General features: G+C 41.3%; 1 protein-coding gene across 3 annotated transcripts in view; it reads right to left on the bottom strand.

Annotated features, from left to right (window-relative positions):
- lrba (LPS responsive beige-like anchor protein) overlaps nt 1-24,930 on the bottom strand; it is an 830,448-nt gene that overhangs the window by 123,496 nt on the left and 682,022 nt on the right. For all 3 annotated transcript variants that reach the window (XM_051928096.1, XM_051928098.1, XM_051928097.1), the window contains exon 48: nt 2,501-2,590. In XM_051928096.1, coding sequence (XP_051784056.1) covers nt 2,501-2,590 — 90 coding nt within the window. The remainder of the gene's footprint in view (nt 1-2,500; nt 2,591-24,930) is intronic.

The raw sequence follows: 24,930 nt of genomic DNA, 5'->3' as shown, positions 1-24,930 counted from the left end.
GGATAAAACTCATCTGAGAAGTCACAGAAAAACACAGACAAACATTTAAGGAACTGCAGGCCTCTCTCAGATCAGTTGATGTCAGTGTTCATGATTCCACCATCAGAAAGACACTGGGCAACAATGGTAAGAATGGGAAGGTTGCAAGGGGAAATCCAGTGCTAAGCAAGAGGAACATAAAGGCTTGTCAATCATTTGCCAAAAAACACCTTGATTACTCCCAAACCTTTTAGGATAATGTTGTGTAGACTGATGAGTCAAAAGTGGGACTTTTTCGAAGACATGGGTCACGGTGTGAAGCTAACACAGCTTTCCACAATAAGGAAATCATGCCCGCAGTCAAACATGGTTGTTGGTAGTGTGATGGTGTGGCGATGTTTTGCTTCTTCGCTGCCTGGGTGACTTGCCATAATTGACAGAAGCATAAATTCAGCTTTCAACCAGAAACCACTGAAGGAGAACATCTGGTCATTAGTGTGTGACCTGAAGCTCAAGCGCAATTGGATAAGAGCAAGTCCACCTCTAAATGGCTGAAAAAAATCAAAACAAAATTAAGGTTCTGGAGTGACCTAGACACTGGCTTGAACTCCACCGAGATGTTGTGGTGGAATCTTAAACTGACCATTCAAGTCGAAAATCTTCCAATGTGGCTGAATTAAAACAATTCTGTAGAGAAGAGTGGGCCAAAATGTCTCCACAGCGATGCCAAAGACTGATCTCCTGTTACCTGAAATGTTTCATTGCAGTTGCTGCAATCAAATCAATGTTGGTGACACAAACAAAGTTTAGGGGGGTAATTACTTTTTCACATGGGTGTTGGTTAACCTTTATCCTTTAATAAATCAAATACAGTAGAGTCTCGCTTATCCGACATAAACTGGCTGGCAGAACGTCGAATAAGCGAAAATGTTGGATAATGGGAGGTGTCAAGAAAAAGCCTATTAAATGTCAAACTATGTTATCATTTTACGCATTACGAACCTAATAATCATGATTTACAACAAAACAACAGAAAAAATGAACTGAAAAAATGAACTTAGAAACAAAAAATAGACTACGCTCACGCTCGCAACTTGCAGTTCTTGTTGCCGATTGATGCGTTTTTTTGCGGTGGGACGTTGGATAATACGGAATGTTGGATAAGCGAAGGACGGATAAGCGAGACTCTACTGTAATCATTTATCAACTCTGCGTTTACTCCGTTTGTCTTTTGTATTTTACTAAATTTGTTTAGAGATCAGAAACACTTCACAATACTTCCTAACACTTCATAATATGTTATGAATAGAGAAAATCAGGACAGGCCAGATACTTTATCACAGCACTGCATCATGGCAGTGTACAGGCTTAATTTTAAATCTATTTTAAAGTTGTCTGACAAAGGTGTGGGCCTAAAAAGGATAAGGTTACCGATTAAGCTCACTTGCCACTCCATGAGTGACCTTGTGTCACTTTACGTGACGGTGTTCCAGCTGTAGAAACATGGAAACAAATGCACTATACATTTATAAGATGCCAAGGATAAAAGGGTCAAACAAATAAATAAACGAACCTGAAAAACCCCTCACTGTATATGAGACCAGGGCCTCATTTCTTAACAGCCAAATTACAGTTAATTACTGCTGGGCGTAAACACGCAAACTCTATTAGGAATAAGCAGAAGTGATGAGAGAAGAAACTTTCTTTCTGACAAGAGCTCATGTCGTAAAGTTAGTGCCTAAATGCGGGATCACGGGGTACCAGCATTAATAATCTGCCGAGCAAGGCCGGAGCCTGATAATTATCAGCCATCTTTCTTTCCATTCTGACAAAGCAGTGCAGCAGATGGCTGCTGATGGCAATTAATAAAGCTCTAGAAAAAGGTTACCGCTTAGCTTGGTGCTAAACAGATGTTGTCACACGGGCTCCTTGGCCCTCGTCTCGAGTAACTCCGCTCATATTATTCACCAGGTGATATTGCTGCTTAACGTGGAGCTGGCTTGTCAGCACCATTAGAGCCTACGCAGTAACAGGGTCCTTGGCTGTCTGGATTACTAACCTTTTTTTTATTATTTTCTCTTGGTTTCAAAGCAAACACTTTTTGCCATTCATGGCTTTTGGAAATTGAATATCAGATGTTTGAAGGGTGGGGGGTGGGACTGGCATACTTCCAAACCTTAATCTAAACCTGAACATTAAAATGATCATCATTAACATCATTACAACTATTAAAGCAAAAGTCATTTCTGGAAACAAACAAACAAACAAAACAAATAAATAAATACATAAATAAATAAAATAAAATAATAAATACATTTTTCATATGGCACGCCAAAGAGACAACACCAGCCTTCATGCAGGTCAGGCTTAACTACTATAAAATTTATCGTCTCTTTGGATTTTGCTCCAATTCCAGTCTAACTAAATTTGAGTTAGTTTGCAAAATGATGCAATGCAACTGTAACCATCCACTCAGCCAAACTGCAGTTCATTTAAAAGCCGTCTTTGTTAGGTGACTCACCACCTGCATGGCAGAACTCCTGGGGGGATGTGGCTCTATTAGCAGCTGACAAGGGGTTTGTCCAAAACTTCGAATCTGAGCTTCAACAGCCTGGAAATAAACAAGGCAAGTCTGCATGTTAGAAGGTGCTAATTACAAGCTATAGAGCTATAACTGTCACCCTGAAAATGTCGCTCCACACTTTCTGGATTGAATCATGTTTGTGAAAGGCAGGGCATGCTTGCTTGTGTGTGTGTGTGTGTGTGTGTGTGTTTTAAGTGTGCTGCTCCTCACTATGGGGGGAGTTTGGCACTGCTGTTGAGAATGAGGTCATCTCGCAGGACTGTAAATGTTATTTCCATGAGAAACTCTGCAAAATCTCCTTATCCCAGATCCGTGATGCTAAACAGAAACGGGCTGCGAGAAACTTAGCCCGTATTTTTTTGGCTTTGCTTTCAACTTCTCGGTAGCTACCCCTTCCTGCTCTTGTCACAGATCCCAGGAACAAAAAAGCTAATCTGTAACAGGTATGACCAACGTCTTCCAAATTTCTTCCTTCTTGTGCCTGGGCCGCTGCCGCCGCCACCACCCCCCACTTCTCCCTCTCCCTTGAAGCCTGAGAATCGGAAATGGTACTGTGCCCACTTTGCAGCAGCAATCTTTGATCCTGGTTTCTGACATCTGCCTGGAGGAAGAGATGTTGGGTTCTCAATGGGCTTTTATATTCATATTGGCAAACGACAAATACTAAATCTGTAATCAGTGAATAACAAAATATTAGCATTAATGCAACTTAAAGAACAGTATGGTACATTTACATGTTGAAACATCTTAATAAAATCCACACATTTTAAAACACTCAAGTAAATCAATAAACAACAATGGTATTCATACATCTTAAATTTATGCTAACAAAACCCATATTTTAATTATGACATTACTTACTTACTTACTTGAAATATAATTAGGGCCCAACGCAATTCACAGTTAATGTTCAGGTATTTCATAGACCCGCGTCAACTAACACTTGTTTATAGCCTGTCACATGACAAGCAGCAGACCTCGACTCCTCAGGGTTGCGTGCTCACCCCATTGTCACCTACCTTCAATGGACAGTGTCAAATATTTGGTCAAGACTTATAGCCAAAGAGATGCCAGTAGTGATGCTCCATGCCTGCTATCTGTGCCAGCAGGGATGTGCGGTCTTTCAAACAGGCAATTGCTGAACTTACTTCATTAGTTGCTTGTATAATAATAATAATAATAATATTATTCTTTACATTTATATAGAGCTTTTCTCACTATTCAAAGCGCTCAGCAATTTCAGGTTAAGGGCCTTGCTTAAGGGCCCTACAGAGCAGAGTCTCTTTTGGCATTTACAGGATTCGAACCGGCAACCTTCCAATTGCCAGTGCAGATCTCTAGCCTCAGATCCACCACTCCGTCTGTATGTTTAGATAGATAGATAGATAGATAGATAGATAGATAGATAGATAGATAGATAGATATGAAAGGCACTATATGATAGATAGATAGATAGATAGAGATATGAAAGGCACTATATGATAGATAGATAGATAGATAGATAGATAGATAGATAGATAGATAGATAGATAGACACAGTAGACAGACAGACATACAGACAGACAGATAGATAGATATGAAAGGCACTATATGATAGATAGATAGAGATAGATAGATATGAAAGGCACTATATGATAGATAGATAGATAGATAGATAGATAGATAGATAGATAGATAGATAGATAGATAGATAGATAGATACTTTATTAATCCCAAGGGGAAATTCACAAAATTTAGTCATGTTTCACAGTTCTAGAAGTGTACATTCATAAGTTTGGTTGCTATGTGGAGTTTTAACGTTCTCCCCACATCATTTTGTTTATGTTTTTTTTACACTTTGTAGACATTCAGGTCAGGCTAATCTGTGATCCCAGATATACGGACTGTGTTGGTGCCCTGTGATGGAACCATCCACAACTTGTTCTTACTTTGTGCTTAATGCTGCTTGGGTGGGCAGTGGTTACACAATAAGACATAATTAGAATAATGAAGTTTAAGGAAACACTTAAAGTTGCATGTGCCCACTGGTGGTAATGTACAGACAAACACAAAAGGCACTATAAGATAAAACGATGGACATGAAAGGGCACTATGTATTAGACGACAGATCAGATGACTCCAACTATGATCCTGGAGTGCTATGGTGGCTGCAGATTTTCATTCTAGCCCTTTTCTTAATCGGTGCCCAATTTATGCTGCTAATTGTCTTTGTTCTCCTTCATTTTAATTGCCAGAAATGAGATGTGAAATTAGTGAGCCAACAGATGACCAGCTAATCCAACCAATTTCACTCTAACCAGTTTCTTAATTAGAAGTCCTGACTTGTTGCTGCTCTCATTCTGCCACAGCAGACGTTTCCACAACTGTTGATTTTCTTTTTTCTAAGCACACCATCAATATGTTTTATGGACCTGAGCAGATCAACATTTCTGAGTCCCTTCACCTGTCTTTATTTTCTGATACTGTATGATGGACACTGGTTAGCTGCTCGTGTGATGGCTTGTTTTGTTTCTCTTTATTGCTTGGCTGGCAATTAAAGAAAAAAAAAGAGACAATGAAGGAGTCTGAATCTTAAAATATAAAAAAATGAGGCAAAATATGTGAATTAGCAGCAAAAAGCGGTTACTAATTAAGAAAAGGGTTGGAATGAAAACCTAAAGCTATAGTAATGCTCCAGGACCGGGGCTGGATACCTCTGTAAATTGATTTGATTGATTGATAGATAGACACATAGATAAGAAAAATATAGAATTGATATAGAAAGACAGACAGATAGAGTGCTTCATGTGATTTTGTTTTTTCTTGATGTACCCCTCTACAGAATTTCATTTGAGGGGATTTTCATACATTTCGGTCACACCTACACTGTTTCTACAAATCCCCCCCCACCAATTATGTTTGGCACACAGCAATGGCAGGTCTATTAAAGCTATTGTCATATTTAGGACTTATCCCATGCATGCAATGACTGCTTGAAGTCTGTGATTCAAGGGCATCACCAGGTGCTGCGAATCTTCTCTGGCGATGCTCTGCCAAGCCTCTAATGCAGCCATCTTCAGCTCCTGCTTGTTTCAGGGGCTTGTCCCCTTAAGTTTTCTCTTCAGCAAATGGATACAATCGGGTGAGTAGCTTGGCCATTCAAGAGTTTTTCCATTTTTTAGCTTTGATAAACTCCCATGTTGCCTCGGCAGTATGTGTGGATCTTTATTTTGTGTAGAATGAAGCACCATCTAATGAGTTTGAAGGCATTTACTGGAACTTGAGCAGATCAAATGTTTCTACACACCTCAGAATTCATTGTGCGACTGCTGTCAGCAGTTCCAACATCAATGTAGAGAGGTGTGCCAGGACCTGTGGCAGCCATAACAGCCTCAGCACCATGTTTGACAGATGAGGTGGTCTGCTTTAGATCTTGGGCAGGTCCTTTTCATCTCTACACTTTGCTCTTGCCCTCACTCTGATGCAGGGGCATCTTTATCTCGTCTGTCCACAAAACCTTATATTTTTTCTTCTGCATAACAGCAAAAGGAAACCTCACCAAATTTTTAAGTTTAGCTCTTGGAATTACAAACACCTAAGGTTATGTGGAATATTTGACCTGGAAGGTAGGGGGACACACACTCCAAGACGCACAAAGAAGCAACATTATGTAAAGCTTAGATACCATTAGTGGTATTTGAAAGTCAATTTTGAGTACACAGATGTGAAAATCAAAACTATGCTGTAGCAGTGCTACTATCAGTTAAAACTGCATCTCCCAGCAGTCCCTGCAGGGGCTGTTGGGGTCAAAGGTGGTCAGAGGGGTTTAAAATGAAAAAAAAAGTGTTTTTGCTGTTGTTGTATTTTGTGTTGCGTTTACCTGTTGGACTGCCTTCTGTTAAGCCATATTTAATCGCTGTGTCCTGGATTGTATGCGTTGTTGGGGTCTAGATCGTCTGTCTACCTGTTTGCGGAGGACTGATTATGGATTCACAGCTTTCCCACAAGTAAAGGAGCGCTCCTGAACCATCCATCCATCTTCACCCTTACAGTGTCTACCGGTAGGACTGTTTTTTCATACCCTTACAACATACAGATCTCTGGACTTACTCTCGTCATCTCTCTCATTACATCCGGTGTGGTATTCCTTGGACTTTGCTGTGTGGTGTTTGTGTTTATATGTTTAATGTAATATCGCCGTAGGGGTACAGGGGTGGTATGATTTATATTATTTAATTTCATTATATTCTTTAATTGTTGTTATTCCCCAGTGTGCTTTATTTTGTCTCTGTTTTTGAGTGTGTGCGGGCGGGCCAAAGCTGGGAGCGTCCCTGGGATCCTCTATAAAAAAATAGATAAATCACCGTCATCTTGACGGTGTGAATCTTAGTGGCACAGGACCACTACAATGCCTTATGAGAAGGATTTAGGAATCGTAGTGGACTCATCACTATCAACATTCAGACAGTGAACAGAAGCAATTAGGAAGAGCTAACAGAATGTCAGGTTATATAGCGCCTTGATGTGTGGAGTACAAGTCACGGGATGTTCTGCTCAGCTTTTTAACACACTGGTGAGGCCTCATCTGGAGTACGGTGGGCAGTTTTGGTCTCCATAAAGACATAACAGCACTAGAGAAGGTCCAGAGAAGAGCAACTCGGCTGATTCAGGGCTACAGGGGGTGAGTTATGAGGGAAGATTAATAGAGCTGAGCCTTTACAGTTTAAGCACAAGAAAATGTAATGTCAGTAAATGTGAATTATTACACATAGGAAGTAAAAATGTGAGGTCTGAATACACAATGGGAGGTCTGAAAATCGAGAGTCCACCTTATGAGAAGGAGTTACGACTCGTAGGGGACTCTAAGCTATCAACTTCCAGACAGTGTTCAGAAGCCATTAAGAAGGTTAACAGAATGTCAGGTTATATAGCGCCTTGATGTGTGGAGTACAAGTCACAGGATGTTCTGCTCAGCTTTTTAACACTCTGGTGAGGCCTCATCTGGAGTCCTGGGTGCAGTTTTGGTCTCCAAAAGGACACAATAGCATTAGAGAAAGTCCAGAGAAGAGCAACTCTGCTGATTCATGGCTACAGGGGATGAGTTATGAGGAAAGATTAAAAGACCTGAGCCTTCACAGTCTAAGCAAAAGAAAATGTAATGAAATAAATGTAAAGAATTACACACAGGAAGTAAAAATGAGAGGTTTGAATACACAATGGGACGTCAGAAAATCAAAAGTCCACCTTATGAGAAAGAGTTAGGAGTCATAGTGGACTCGTCGCTATCGACTTCCAGACAGTGTTCAAGAGCCATTAGGAAGGCTAACAGAATGTCAGTTATATAGCGCCTTGATGTGTGGAGTACAAGTCACGGGAGGTTCTGCTCAAGCTTTAGAACACACTGGTGAGGCCTCATCTGGTCTTCAAAAAGCACATAACAGCACTAGAGAAGGTCCAGAGAAGAGCAACTCTGCTGATTCCAGGGCTACAGGGGATGAGTTATGAGGAAAGATTAAAAGAGCTGAGCCTTTACAGGAGATGAAGAGGAGACCTGAGTGAAGTGTGCAAAATAATGAAGAGAATGAGTCCAGTGGATTGAGATGGTGACTTTAAAACAACTTCATCAAGAACATGGGGACACAGTTGGAAACTTAAGGGGAAATTTCACACAAAGATTAGGAAGATTTTCTTTACACAGAGAACCACAGACATGTGTAATAAGCGACCAAGTAATGTGGCAGACAGTTCTTATTTTGGGGGAATTAAGTGGATAAGACTGATGAGCTTTGTTGGGCTGAATGGCCCGTTTCTGTCCAGACTTTTCTAATGTTCTAAAATTCTAAACAACAAACAATGTAACGACACTAAAACTGGTGAGATGTGCTCAGATTTTCTTTTACTGGTTCCATAGAAATAAACGTTGTAGTTGTTACAGGAATTTTCTCCCTTATCGCCAAGCCCCACCTGCTAGGATCCTACCCTCCATGGAAGACAATTCAAACGTAGTAGTTAAAGTGGACATTGGACTTTGACATTAAAGAACTTGTTAGTTAAAAAGGTCAAATGAAAATACATTTAATTTATTCATTTAGCCAGTTTTCAAGTTACATGGAGTCAGATGTGCAGCCACCAAAACTGCATTATTTTGTTTTTGGATATTCATTTGTCAGTAAAAGTTGCACAAGCCCCTTGGTGGTGAACACAGAACCGCAGACAGAGCTTTGCTTTTGTTTACAGATGGTGAGGAAATTATTTTTACAATAGGAATTTTACAGGATAATCGTAAGCCACCCATAACAACTCTCCAGGGCAGAAAACTTCTTCTATAAATGTATAAAAGTGATTTACTAAACACTTACAACCACATTTGGTGTTTCAATCCTGCCAAAATGCAGCATCTCCAGTTTCACGATATAAAATGGTACCCTGTGGCTTGCTTTCAGGAAGAATATTGGCATGACTTAATGAAAGTTGAGTGGATCATGCGTAATAAAAGCAGGGAGGGCCATTGAGAACATTATAGTCAACCAGACATGCAGTATAGAAGGACTCCATGTGAAGATAATTAAACCAAGATTTCAATCTCGTAATCACCAACTTCAGTACAAGAACAATGTGTTTATCTCGAATGTATTTTACAAAATGTCTAATTATAGGGGCAGTGACACCACTTTCAGGACAATGAATCTGTTAAAGCTTTTAGAAGAGCAGTAGAAGAAAACAAAAAACACAGACACATATGGTGGCTTATTTACAATCATGTAAAGGAGAAAACTTCAATAAGGAAGAGCAAATAGTCTAGAAATTAAAAAAAAAAGATTCACACACAACCAGATGTACAGAAGACATCTTTTCACAGTTTGCTATATCACCATGTTCATTGCAGTACAAAGAGAAACTGTCCATCCATCCCTTTACTTTTTCAAACCTAGTTGGTGCAGGGCAGCAAATGTCCACCCTGGCAACATTGAGAACAAGCCCATTCTATGGCGAACACATCCACACTGGCATAATTTAGAGTTGCTAATTGACCTGCCACAAGTCCTTGGGATGTGGGAGAAAAAAACAAAAATTTGCAGCCATTGAGAGAACAAATCATATAAAGACGGCAACCAGGCCCATAATCTGAACACAGGACTCTTGAGCTCGGAGGCTGATGCACTAACTGCCACTGCTACTCCAAGAGAAAACTTTAACAATGAATAACAGAAAGTCAAATCAACAAAGTGAGACGTCTGGAATATACAGTGCATCCGGAAAGTATTCACAGCACATCACTTTTTCCCCATTTTGTTATGTTACAGCCTTATTCCAAAATGGATTAAATTCATTTTTTTCCTCAGAATTCTACACACAACACCCCATAATGACAACGTGAAAAAAGTTTACTTGAGGTTTTTGCAAATTTATTAAAAAAAAAAAAACTGAGAAATCCCATGTCCATAAGTATTCACAGCCTTTGCTCAGTACTTTGTCGATGCCCCTTTGGCAGCAGTTACAGCCTCAAGTCTTGTTGAATATGATGCCACAAGCTTGGCACACCTATCCTTGGCAAGTTTCGCCCATTCCTCTTTGCAGCACCTCTCAAGCTCCATCAGGTTGGATGGGAAGCGTCGGTGCACAGCCATTTTAAGATCTCTCCAGAGATGTTCAATCGGATTCAAGTCTGGGCTCTGGCTGGGCCACTCAAGGACATTCACAGAGTTGTCCTGAAGCCACTCCTTTGATATCTTGGCTGTGTGCTTAGGGTCGTTGTCCTGCTGAAAGATGAACCGTCGCCCCAGTCTGAGGTGAAGAGCGCTCTGGAGCAGGTTTTCATCCAGGATGTCTCTGTACATTGCTGCAGTCATCTTTCCCTTTATCCTGACTACTCTCCCAGTTCCTGCCGCTGAAAAACATCCCCACAGCATGATGCTGCCACCACCATGCTTCACTGTAGGGATGGTGCCAGGTTTCCTCCAAACGTGACGCCTGGCATTCATACCAAAGAGTTCAATCTTTGTCTCATCAGACCAGAGAATTTTCTTTCTCATGGTCTGAGAGTCCTTCAGGTGCTTTTTGGCAAACTCCAGGCGGGCTGCCATGTGCCTTTTACTAAGGAGTGGCTTCTGTCTGGCCACTCTACCATACAGGCCTGATTGGTGGATTGCTGCAGAGATGGTTGTCCTTCTGGAAGGTTCTCCTCTCTCCACAGAGGACCTCTGGAGCTCTGACAGAGTGACCATCGGGTTCTTGGTCACCTTCCTGACTAAGGCTCTTCTCCCCCGATCGCTCAGTTTAGATGGCCGGCCAGCTCTAGGAAGAGTCCTGGTGGTTTCAAACTTCTTCCACTTACGGATGATGGAAGCCACTGTGCTCATTGGGACCTTCAAAGCAGCAGAAATTTTTCTGTAACCTTCCCCAGATTTGTGCCTCGAGACAATCCTGTCTCTGAGGTCTACAGACAATTCCTTTGACTTCATGCTTGGTTTGTGCTCTGATATGAACTGTCAACTGTGGGACCTCATATAGACAGGTGTGTGCCTTTCCAAATCATGTCCAGTCAACTGAATTTACCACAGGTGAACTCCAATGAAGCTGCAGAAACATCTCAAGGATGATCAGGGGAAACAGGATGCACCTGAACTCAATTTTGAGCTTCATGGCAAAGGCTGTGAATACTTATGTACATGTGCTTTCTCAAGTTTTTTATTTTTAATAAATTTGCAAAAACCTCAAGTAAACTTTTTTCACGTTGTCATTATGGGGTGTTGTGTGTAGAATTCTGAGGAAAAAAAATGAATTTAATCCATTTTGGAATAAGGCTGTAACTTAACAAAATGTGGGAAAAGTGATGAGCGGTGAATACTTTCCGGATGCACTGTACATGAACTATACATAAGAAAGGGAGTGAAAGTGACGTGACTGAAACAATGATAGCTACACAAAGCATTCTTCAAGAAAAGGAACTTCAGCCATAGTGTGAAAAATGACAACCTGCTGATTTTATACAAAAGCTGCAGGAAGAGAAAGTACAAATCATAAGAGACAGAAGAGCCGCCCTAAGAACCAATCTTAGAAAGTTAATGCTTGATGTTTAAATTCATATAGTATTTGCTTCATTTCAATAATAGAATATCAGTTCCTTATAGCTACCTAGAATATAGTATAGCCTTTCGCCCACAGAAGTGTCAGCTAACAGCCTAACAAGTTCTGCCACTTTATGACTGAAAGGGTGCCCAAAATTTTGCAAATGCCATTTACTGATTTTATTTACACTACTGGTCAACAGTTTTAGAACACCTTCATTTTTACACTATTTATGGAAGTGCATGCAGTTTAATGGCTTAATGTTTCATGAAATCAAGGCATAGAACAAATAAAACTGGCAAATCAAAATAAGTCAAGGAATCATTAAGATTAAAAAACTTTAAGTCAAACTTTTGATTCATCAAAGTAGCCACCTGATGCTGATATAACAGCCAAACACACACATGGCCTTAGTTCTATAAGGGAAATGAAAGATCAGTCACATATATCTTCCCAAAACTCTTATAGAGGTTCCCCTAAATGTGTTGCACTTGTTTTCCTTTCACCCTTCTGTCCCGTTCATCCCAAACTAACCCAATGGGGTTTAAGTCTGGAGACTATGCTGGCCAGTCCATGTTTTGAAGAGCGCCTTCTTGTTCTTTTCTTTGAATGTAGTTCTGGACCAGCCTGGAGGTTTGTGTTTTTTGGGTCGTCGTCTTGCTGTAGGATGAACCCCAGACCTACTACAGGCAGACCAGAAGGCATTGCGTGGTGCTGCAAAATGCTGTGGTAATCCTTTGGATGCCAGTGACTTTGTGCAAGTCACCAACTCTGCCTTCAGCAAAAGAGCCCCAGACCATCAAACTTCCTCCTCCATGTTTGATAGTTGGTGTCACTCACTGAGGAACCATTGCCATCATCCACTCAATAGCGTACAAAGACCCTGTGTGATTAACCAAAGATTTAAAATTTTGATTCATTAGTCCATAAGCCTTTCTTCCAGTCTGCAGTAGTCCTCAGCTGGAATGGCTTTCTTCCCGACACTCGCCCTGTCAGCCCTGCAGCATAAAGTCTCCACTTCACAGTACAAACTGACATGTGCTTTTTTCGAACGCTTGAAGCTGTTGTGCTGTGAGGCCCCTGTGATCACACAAGCTGGAGACCCTCAGAAACTTGTCTTCTGATTGGCTTGTGACTTTGGCTCTGCCAGATCTTTTCCAATCAGAGTTTCTTCTGGTTTACAATTGCCTTTGGATTGTGTAGGACACCACTGCACTCACTGACACTTTGATGCTTTTCTCTAAATGAAAATCCTACACTTGTAAAGGTAATAATGCTCGGCCTCATTTAATTTGTGTTTGTCATTTTCTTGCCATTATCGCTGGAATTTATACCTTTCTACACTGTAATATTGTCCAAGTACAGTAATCCCCCCGCTCTATCACAGTTCAGCTATCACGCCCCCGCTATCTCGCAGAAAAATTCATTACATACATCCTACCTGTAGTGTACTTTGCAGCCAATTCATAACAAAGCATACGGTTTTCAGCAGACAAAGAGTTTCACGTTACAACACCCAGATGATTTCTTACAAAGCCCGTTATTGGCTGAAAGAGGAGACTCAACCAATCAGAGCGGATTTTATTCTCTTGGGCTCTCATTAGCTGCTGCTAACATGGTGTAATCTCGCAAGAACAGCGACCGTGGGTCCCCGACGAATCGTGCATCATGTACCTTGCTTGTGGTCTGACTTTTCTGAGCAAACTTTTGTGAGCTTTTTGTTTGTTTTAAGCCCCACGATGGCTCCCAAGCGTCCTGCATCTTGTAAGCCTTCTGGTAGCAGTGAGCCTAAGCGCCAGAGGAAGACCTTGACCATACAGGAGAAGGTAAAACTGATGATGATTATTATTATGTTACTCATATCTTTAGCCCGACATACGTGTATCATATGTGTATCCAAAATGTGTTTTAATAAGTTTACATGTGTTTAAAGTGTGTGGGAGGGGTATTTTAAGGCTTAAACTATAAAAAAAATGTGGTCTTTCTATATCGCTGATTTTCACCTATCGTGGGTGGGTCTGGAACGTAACTTAAGCGATAGGCGGGGGATCACTGTAGTACTTCAGAGGGTGTAGTAACACCGTCTGTTCCAACTCTGCTTTAAGACAGACAGAAGGTTTTTAAGTAATCAACAGAAGTTGGGACACCTGTGCAAATTGTCTGCTTCAACTTGCGAGGCTTCATTTACTTTAATTGCTGCGGAACATCTGTAGAGGTTAGAACCCATTAACTGCTCCCTGAAGAAGATCCATTTGTAATATTCTGAAATTTCCTTTTTTTTCCATTGCTAACCTAAACTTTAAATTAAAACCTTTGACAGTTTACTGCTTACCTTTTCACCATTTTAGGTCATTCATTGCATTTCAGCTGATTAAGTTTGAAGAAAAACTGAGGTGTTCTAAAGCTCTTGACCAATGGTGTGTGTGTGTAAAACGGCTAATCATTGCCAGTTTATCACCAGACACAACCATTCACAGACAACCAAATTTGGACCTCACAGCCAAACAAACACCGTTTATTTAGGGAGAAATTACAGCCTGTTAAGTAGTACTAGGGTGTTGTACCGTGTTAGCCATTATGCATACATTTTGCCTGAAGAAGGGGCCTGAGTTGCCTCAAAAGCTTGCATATTGTAATCTTTTTAGTTAGCCAATAAAAGGGGTCAGTTTGCTTGGCTTTTCTCTACAGCCTGTTAAGGAAACCGATGCAAGCAACTCAAAGATGGCACTGGAACTGAAACGAGAACAGGGGAGTCAAGTACTGCAACGTAGCAAATCTATCTGAGTGAACACTCTGCTGTCCTAAAAGATACTACATTTGTTAAATAAAACAAAATCAAAAATAACACAAGATTATGTAAATATTTTATACAAGTAAAGAATATATAGCCTTTTGAATTCTGCATATTGTCAGATCTTGTTTATGTGTTGCAATAATTAAAATATAAACTCGACACAAGCACCTGTCTAAATAAAATATGGGCAACTGCTCAGCTGGCAATAACTGTAAGAGCACAACTACTGTAACATGAAACAGAACAGACACAAACACGATTTAATGGCGGAGGGCTGTTTAATGCATATTTTACATACTTAAATTCAATGTGTGACAGGGCACCAGAGTAACAACCAAAGAGGACGAAAGTTCAAAAAGAGGAATCAAATTTAGAACAATGCTTGATTTGAAATGTGTCTTTCACTCATCACACGCAATGGTGAGATTAAAAACCGGTAAAGTCTCTAGTCCCATAGAGCTTGGGTTGTTATTAACTGTGCCCCTAATCATCAGGTGTGGTGGTGTACCCATACTCTACCGTAAGAGCAACATTTGAAACACATTTCCTCTCAATTTGTAATAAAACTGATTTTTTCTTAAAGGAATTCAACTGTGTTACTGTGCTTAGCCACTGTGGCATGACCTGTATGTGGTACTTCTGAACTAAAGATCAGTAGACCATTATAATTTGTCCTCTATGATTTCCATCCAATCAATCGACCTTCTGCCGCTTACCCAGTCCAGGTCCTGCAGACAGGAGTCTAAGCAATGATGTCAAGGCATTCCTTTTCCTCACCACCTCCTCTAACTCCTCCAGAGGGGTAACTGAGGTGTTCCCAGGCCAGCTAACACAAATAACCTCTCCAGTGTGTCTTGGGTCTACCCTGAGGTCTCTTCCCAGATACCCGAACCACCTTAACAGACTCCTCTCAATGCAGAGAAGCAGAGGCTCTACTTTGAGCACCTTCTGAATTGTCTGTTCTACTTACCCTGTCTGTAAGGCTGAGCTCAGATACCCTGTGAAGAAAATTCACTTCTGCAGTACTGCTTGTATTGGTAACCTACAGTAGTTATTTTGGTGATAACCCAAAGCTCATAGGTGAGGATAGGAACACAGACAGACCAGTAAATCGAGAGCTTCACCATGACTAACCTGTACAGCAATCTGTCTGTTTGTTCTCCCACTCCCTTCATCGCACATTCATGAACAAGACAGCAAGATATTTAAACTCTTCCACTTGAGACAGCACCCTATCTCCAAACCAGAGCGGGCACTCTACCATGTTCCGGCTGGGAACCATGACCTCAGACTTGGAGGTACAGATCCTCACCCAAGCCTCTTTACACTTGGCTGCAAAACGCCCTATTACATGTCTAAGGTCGAAGCCAACAGGACCACATCATCTGCAAAAAGCAGACAAGATCCGGACACAATCAATATGAATTCCCTCCATTACTTGGCTACACACAGAAATTCTGTCCATAAAAATTAGGAATAGAATTGGTGACAAAGGACTGATCTGGTGGAGTCTCACATCCACCACGAACGAAACTGACTTGCTGTCGGCAATGCTCTGGATGTACAGGGACTGAGTAGCCCTTAACAGCTGGCCTGGTACCCCATACTCCCAAAGCTCCCCTCACATGACCCTCCGAGGGTATAGCCATATGTCTTTTCTGTAGGATTCCCATAAAGAAATAATAAAACAGGTCCACAATGAGCATTGTCCGTCTTCTCTTTTTCTCTCTCCTTTCTGCTTAGTGTAAGGGCCCCAACAATGTATATCTCACCAAGTGTTTTCTGCTTGAATCTAACAATGCCAATGGACATCTAAACTACTGTGCACACTTCTCTTAACTCAATACATTTCTCTTGATTGAATAACACACATATTACCACTCCCAAATGCCATCATAACACTCATAACAGCTACATGATAAGTCCTCCTGAGCGATTCCATTTAAGGCCTTTAGATGGTGAAATGAACTGAACATCAATGGCTACATAAGTCGCTTTGAGGACATATCGAAGCATTGAGGTGCTACTGTTGCACAGTAATAGTGATTGCAGCAGATCATTTGTTGAAAATGACTTCGGCTGCTGTTTCAAGAACTTAACTTCAAGATAAATGAAGAATACACACTGCGGACACCACTCTGAGTCGATGCAAAGCTTTGCATGTAAGGTGCAATGGTTTATGAGACACGTCTGTCTGTCATACACAGCCTTTCACATTAATCTGTCTATCACGTCATGGGAAATGTAGAAGTCACAAATGGCATGTATATCATGTGAACCAAGCACTGACATTTGACCTTCTCATACACATGTAACATAAAATAATATTATAAGAAGTGAGCAAAGAAAAACACATCTACTGTCCTGACAGTAATATGAGGCAGTGCTTTTGTGATGGCTTCAAAACATGTCACATGAAGGACGTGTACTAAAATCTGCATCAGCACAGCAGTGGACACACCTTTCCTACTGTAATTACATTGACGTTTTGGTATTTACATGTTTGTTTTACACTTAATATTATCAAAACATAATGCTAAGAAGATTAATGGATTGACTAGAATACACGTCACCAGTCAGAGATGCCCTGTGGTTGAGTTTCAGAATCAGCGCTACAGGATTTTAAAAATCTGCTCTGTACTACCACCATAAAACTCAGACGGAGTGCGTTCAGGTCCTGGCACAGTCTCTGCCTGCGTGGGGTTTTTTTTTCCTGGGGACCTGCTATGCCAGTTTCCATCAGTGTAGACTCTCACATATTAATTCTGAAATGAGCTTTTGGCCTTTCAAAACCTGATTCTCTTGTTGGTGTGACACCAACGATGCAAAAGTTGAAAAAGCCACAGCATCAACCTTAAAGAAAAAGTTTGGGATTTTCAAGCTGAAATTATTTCTTCACAGATGTAGCCTATCTGCATTTGCCACAGCAAACTGTGTTCCAAAGTCCAGCTCTTTCAATAAGTTTTAAAACATACCTTGCACGGACCGGAGGCAATGGGGAACAAAGTACCACAACAAAATAAAAACCTAAAGCTTACTGATATGTCATGTTCATGTTTCAATAAAAGAAAGCATGCCTTCTGTGTTTCTGAAGCATGTTTGTAACAACAAAAGGGATCTGAAAAATGAAGTAACCTTCGTATCTATCTATCTATCTATCTATCTATCTGTTATATAGCATCAATCTATCATATAGCATCTATCGATCTACAGTGCATCCAGAAAGTATTCACAGCGCATCACTTGTTCCACATTTTGTTATGTTACAGCCTTATTCCAAAATGGATTAAATTCATTTTTTTCCTCAGAATTCTACACACAACACCCCATAATGACAACATGAAAAAGTTTACTTGAGGTTTTTGCAAATTTATTAAAAATAAAAAAACTGAGAAAGCACATGTACATAAGTATTCACAGCCTTTGCCGTAAAGCTGGAAATTGAGCTCAGGTCCATCCTGTTTCCCCTGATCATCCCTGAGATGTTTCTGCAGCTTCATTGGAGTCCACCTGTGGTAAATTCAGTTGACTGGACCTGATTTGGAAAGGCACACACCTGTCTATATAAGGTCCCATAGTTGACAGTTCATGTCAGAGCACAAACCAAGCATGAAGTCAAAGGAATTGTCTGTAGACCTCCGAGACAGGATTGTCTCGAGGCACAAATCTGGGGAAGGTTACAGAAAAATTTCTGCTGCTTTGAAGGTCCCAATGAGCACAGTGGCCTCCATCATCCGTAAGTGGAAGAAGTTCAAAACCACCAGGACTCTTCCTAGAGCTGGCCGGCCATCTAAACTGAGCAATCGGGGGAGAAGGGCCTTAGTCAGGGAGATGACCAAGAACCTGATGGTCACTCTGTCAGAGCTCCAGAGATCCTCTGTGGAGAGAGGAGAACCTTCCAGAAGGACAACCATCTCTGCAGCAATCCACCAATCAGGCCTGTATGGTAGAGTGGCCAGACGGAAGCCACTCCTTAGTAAAAGGCACATGGCAGCCCGCCTGGAGTTTGCCAAAAGGCACCTGAAGGACTCTCAGATCATGAGAAAGAAAATTCTCTGGTCTGATGAGACAAAGATTGAACTCTTCTGTGTGAATGCCAGGCGTCACGTTTGGAGGAAACCAGGCACCACTCATCACCAGGCCAATACCATCCCTACAGTGAAGCATGGTGGTGGCAGCATCATGCTGTGGAGATGTTTTTCAGTGGCAGGGACTGGGAGACTAGTCAGGATAAAGGGAAAGATGACTGCAGCAATGCAAAGAGACATCCTGGATGAAAACCTGCTCCAGAGCGCTCTTGACCTCAGACTGGGGTGACGGTTCATCTTTCAGCAGGACAACGACCCTAAGCACACAGCCAAGATATCAAAGGAGTGGCTTCAGGACAACTCTGTGAATGTCCTTGAGTGGCCCAGCCAGAGCCCAGACTTGAATCCGATTGAACATCTCTGGAGAGATCTTAAAATGGCTGTGCACCGACGCTTCCCATCCAACCTGATGGAGCTTGAGAGGTGCTGAAAAGAGGAATGGGCGAAACTGGCCAAGGATAGGTGTGCCAAGCTTGTGGCATCATATTCAACAAGACTTGAGGCTGTAATTGCTGCCAAAGGTGCATCGACAAAGTATTGAGCAAAGGCTGTGAATACTTATGGACATGGGATTTCTCAGTTTTTTTATTTTTAATAAATTTGCAAAAACCTCAAGGAAACTTTTTTCACGTTGTCATTATGGGGTGTTGTGTGTAGAATTCTGAGGAAAAAAATGAATTTAATCCATTTTGGAATAAGGCTGTAACATAACAAAATGTGGAAAAAGTGATGCGCTGTGAATACTTTCTGGATGCACTGTATCTATCTATCTATCTATCTACCAACCATACAGAGCCTTTCACATCTATCTATCCATCTATAATATATCACCTGTCATGTATGTCTTTTTGTCAGTCTTATAGTGCCTTTCAGATCTATCTGTTTATCATAGAGTGTCTCTCATGTCTGTCTTTTTAACTGTCAGTATTATAGTGCCTTTCACAAGTATTGACCCATCTTTCTGTCCATCTTACATTGTTTGCTTTTCATTTTATGACACATTCTTAATTTTTTGTGTTTCCTGTTAGGTTATGTATTTCTTGGGTTCTCCAATGAGAAACACTGAAAGAGATTTCTAGCAAATGGAGAGTGATGCTCCTAATTAAAAATGGACTCTTTTATTAAACCAAAACAATATTTTATTTAATATATAAAAAGCCATACCACACCCTCACATTTGATGAAAAACCCTTAACCGCTGGACTTCGGACATGCTGATCTTCTCAAACCTGGGACTTTCAGATTCTGCCCCTCTGTAATCCTCCACCTTCCAAACCTTTTCACGTACTGAGGGCACCTTGAAAAAATGGACAGCTGGAGCACCAGGAGCAACTCTGCTAACAGCTGTGCTCATCTCTACTGAATCTCAGATGGATTTTTTTCCAATGGACTGAACGCTTTGTATGCTAAATGAGTCTTTAGTACAAGTGTAAACTTATTATTTGTGTCATGATATTTTTTATTGTTGTTGCCATAGCAGCTTTGTGATGTTACTTTGAGCAGAAGCATCCTTCTACAGTGCACTTCCCAATACTGAATCAGATCTCTGCTGACACACCAAGCCACCTGTGGTGGAGGAACAAGATAGTTCAACAGTGGACAAAGCGCTTGAATTCTAACTATAGTCCACTGTTAGAGGAAACATATTGGCACGCCTGTGTTAGTTTGGTTCCTCTATTGTTTTCCAAAATTAGGATGAAGCTGCACTGGACTGAAAATCTTTTCTAAGTTTTCAATTCTGGAGAAAAAAAATGGTGACAATACACAGCTTCAAGTCGAACACAAGTAAAGATTAACTGTATCATGCAGAAATCTGAAGAAACATGAAATTAACTTGTATTAAATTTAGCGTGTTTAATTGCTTAATTAACTGACACAATGCATTAATTCAACGACTGGCTGATGATTTTTATTTATACTCTGCATGTTATTCTTCTCATTTCAGGGTCCAACAATACACGGCTTGCATGAATGAATTGCACTTTTCCACACATTGCAATGCCCTGGTGAGAGCTTTCACAATGTTCTTCACTGACTGCAAAAAGGTTAGAAGAGAAGAACTCCAAGTGGGAGTGCGGAAAATGACTCTGATATGACATGTTGCACTTCATGGTTTTGTAAGCTTGAACATTACAAACTGATTTGACGACACCAGGTAATTCAGCTCAATGAAGCTCACTTAATTCCTCATAAAACAAACACTGAGTTGAGTTTTGAGGGTCCCTAAAGTTCTACTGTCCACCACTCTACTTGATCACTTATTCCACATGTCTGTGGTTCTCTGTGTAAAGAAAAACTTCCTAATGTTTGTGCAAAATTCACCCATATCAAGTTTTCAACTGTGTCCCCGTGTTCTTGATGAGCTCATGTTAATGTCACAGCCTCAATTCACTCGACTAATTCCCTTCATAATTTTAAACACTTCAATCATGTCTCCTCTTAATCTTCATTTGCTTAAACTCAAAAGGTTCAACTTTACAGAGGAGGTGAAGTCATTTGTGGAATGGTGTGATAAAAACAATCTGATACTGAATGTCGAAAAAACAAAAGAACTGGTGATCAACTTCAGGAAGAAACAGCTGATACACATCCCGGTCTACATTAAGAACACTGCTGTGGAAATTGTGCAGTCTACTAAGTTCCTGGGAGTTAATGTGACGAACAACCTCACCTGGTCCCTGCACACCTCCTCCGTCATCAAGAAAGCTCACCAGCGCTTGATCTTTCTGCGGAGGCTAAAGAGGGCCCATCTCAGTAAGTCAGTCCTCACCACTTTTTACAGAGGGACCATAGAGAGCGTGCTAACCAGCCGCAGCTCTCTGTGGCAGGAGAGCTGCAGCGCTTCAGACTGGAAAGCACTGAGGAAAGTGGTGAGGGCTGCGGAGAGGATCATTGGAGCCCCGTTGCCAAATGTACAAGATTTGGCAAAACAACGCTGTCTGGCCAGAGCTGTGCGGATTTCTAGAGACCCTACTTATCCTGCCTCTGAACTCTTTTCCCTCATGCCCTCAAGCAGAAGGTACCGCAGCCTGAAATGTAGAACTACCAGGTTTAAAAACAGTTTTTTTCCTACTGCTGTTCATCTTTTAAATGAAGCATTTTAGTATTTTATTGTAGGCTGATTTTAACTATGTGTTTTTATTAATGTCTTGTGCATCATATTTTCATTCTGCAGCACATCTTGGATGTTCTGCTAAATGACAAATAAAATTGAATTGAATTGTATTGAAATTCTTCAGCCTTTCCTCATAACTAATACCACACAGTCCTAGCGCCTAGTTGCTTTTCTTACAAACAGATCTTCTAACTGGTTGATCACGTGCCCTAACTTTGGAAACATCTGTCAAAAATTTCGAAATCCTTTACCTTTCTTGTTCATCGTTTTCACAAACATTTTCATCAGTCCAAGTTTTATATAAAGAGTTGGCACAGGTATCTTTTGTTTGTTCGACAAGTGGTTTATGTGCCCCACTGCTATGCCCTGGAGCGGTCACTTCTTTGTTATGTAATGGGACTCTTTAGCACGGCTGTCCCATTTGTAGTACCTGGTGGACTCGATCTGCAGTATAACAACTTTTAGATCACCAGAGATCTTTCAATTGTACTTGAACCATATACGAGGGGGGACCCCAAAAATAGTGACATTTTTTTTTTTTTTAAATCGGATATTTATCACAACATTTCCAAAATTTAATCACCCTCAAAATACTCTCCCCGAGAGGTAATACACTTGTCCTACCACTTTTTCCATTGTTCAAAACTGTTCTGAAACTCTTGCAAAGTGATGGCCTTTGTTATGTTAGGTAATTTGAGGCTGATGACGGCAGATATTCAATGATAGACACTGAGGCCAGAAGTTATGTTAACTGCACAGTAGTCTTTTTACTAAGAAAGTTTTTCTGTAACCACTTGTTCACGATATCTCTTAACCCCACTGTTGCGCCCCCTGCTGCCTAGGAATACTATCAATTATTAATACATTTATTTCAATACATAACAGCCTTCAGTGCCTCCGTCGTTTGCTTCTTAACCTCCTGAACATCCTGAAAATGCTTTCCTTTAAGGTCCCTCTTCATTCTTGGAAATAAGAAAAAAAATCACAGGGTACAAGGTCCAGGTAGTAGTGGGGACCATTGTCATCCCGTTCTTCATGAGAAACTGCCACACACACAACGCTGTGTTGTCGTGATGCAGAAGCCACTCGCCTGATCGCCACAATTTGGGTCATTTCTCCACATGGCATCACGAAATCGCTTGAGCACTTCAAGGACACCGCTTGGCCAAATGATACAGAGGGCAGCCTAGTACACGAACCTAACAGCAAACATCGGAACTAACGCCCGACCAGCCTCCAGAAAAAAAATTCTTGTTATTTTTGAGTCCATCCATCCATCCATCCATCCATTCTCTTCCGCTTATCTGAGGTCAGGTCGCGGGGGCAGCCGCTTGAGCAGAGATGCCCAGACTTCCCTCTCCCCGGCCACTTCTTCTAGCTCTTCCGGGAGAATCCCAAGGCGTTCCCAGGCCAGCCGGGAGACATAGTCCCTCCAGCGTGTCCTGGGTCTTCCCCGGGGCCTCCTCCCGGTTGGACGTGCCCGGAACACCTCACCAGGGAGGCGTCCAGGAGGCATCCTGATCAGATGCCCGAGCCACCTCATCTGACTCCTCTCGATGCGGAGGAGCAGCGGCTCTACTCTGAGCTCCTCCCGGATGACTGAGCTTCTCACCCTATCTTTAAGGGAGAGCCCAGACACCCTGCGGAGAAAACTCATTTCAGCCGCTTGTATTCGCGATCTCGTTCTTTCGGTCACTACCCATAGCTCATGACCATAGGTGAGGGTAGGAACATAGATCGACAGGTAAATTGAGAGATTTGCCTTATGGCTCAGCTCCTTTTTCACCACGACAGACCGATGCAGAGCCCGCATTACTGCGGACGCCGCACCGATCCGCCTGTCGATCTCACGCTCCATTCTTCCCTCACTCGTGAACAAGACCCCGAGATACTTGAACTCCTCCACTTGAGGCAGGATCTCGCTACCAACCCTGAGAGGGCACTCCACCCTTCTCCGGCTGAGGACTATTTTTGAGTCCCCCCTCGTATTTATAGTTAGAATAGGAAAGGAAACTACAAAAACAGGTGACTGCAATAAGTGCTATATGTGACACGAAAATGTAAAGATGATGTTTGTGATCAGCGGGACAAAATCCATAAGATGCACCCATAAGTGCTCAGGAAGCAAAACCTTTCTTGTCCAGTGCCACTAAAGCTGCCCCATGACTCCCTCAGATTCTGAATATGGAACAATACAGTTTTGGCCTCTGTCATAAAGATATTTTTTCACAGTTTAATGCATCATTTTCATAGTTTTGCTGTGTAAGCTCAACTTCAATATAAGTTTACTTTGTGATGGAAGTCTGGACTTTTTCTCAGCACCATATATGGCATTTCTTAGAAACATTCATTCAATGTAAACACAAATGAGGATGGAAGAGCATGCCATCCTTTAAGAAACAAAATAGATTTCAACGCAACAAATGAAATAGATAGATAGATAGATAGATAGATAGATAGATAGATAGATAGATAGATAGATAGATAGATAGATAGATAGATAGATAGATAGATAGATAGATAGATAGATAGATAGATAGATAGATAGATAGATAGATAGATAGATAGATAGATAGATAGATAGATACTTTATTAATCCCAATGGGAAATATGCTTGCAATTCATAAATTAGCTGCTATTCTATAAGAAACACAGCGTCATCTACAGGCCGTAAAAGAGTGTCAAGTTTACAGCACCTCTGAAAATGACAATTAGTGCCTTATTTGATTTCCTCCGATATGAAATATGAAGTGAGAACATATGACTTTAACAGAAAGGAACGACAGCGGTAAAGAAAGTCTTGAAAAATAAGAGGAGTCGTCCTCTGGTTGAAAAAGTTATTAGCGGGGCTCTTATTAAGCATAATTTTGCGGCTGCCGCTGAGGTAAAACAGGAAGTAATCACCGTCTGCGAAAGCACGAATTGGTTTCCCCATCAGGGCCGTATAACTACCTTAATCTAGTATGAGACATTCCAACCATCCAGACATGAGGACCTGAGCGGTCTCAGGGGCAGCTCCAGTTTTGCAGCTGGCTGGCCTCAGCAGAATAATCCCAGCTGCCAGCGTGAAACAAACCAGTCAGTCACAGTCGACAGACCCAATGGGGGGACAAACAAACATTCACCAAAGAACTGGCCCAGCGTGTTTCCAAATCCTTCCCTTTGTGTTTTCTCCCTTTAGTGCAAGAAGAAACCTTCATACTGTTCCTTCGTTTTTTTTGATTTCTGCTACAAACTTAAGCAGAACATTTTGATTCCCTGATGAACAATAAAGGAATGTTTGGTAAGGACAGGGAATGTGTGCCAAATGTTTAGGCATTCT

The sequence above is a fragment of the Erpetoichthys calabaricus genome, chromosome 5 (genome assembly GCF_900747795.2).
Source record: "Erpetoichthys calabaricus chromosome 5, fErpCal1.3, whole genome shotgun sequence".
Taxonomy (NCBI): Eukaryota; Metazoa; Chordata; class Cladistia; order Polypteriformes; family Polypteridae; genus Erpetoichthys; species Erpetoichthys calabaricus.
This window is presented reverse-complemented; position numbering and strand designations above follow the sequence as displayed.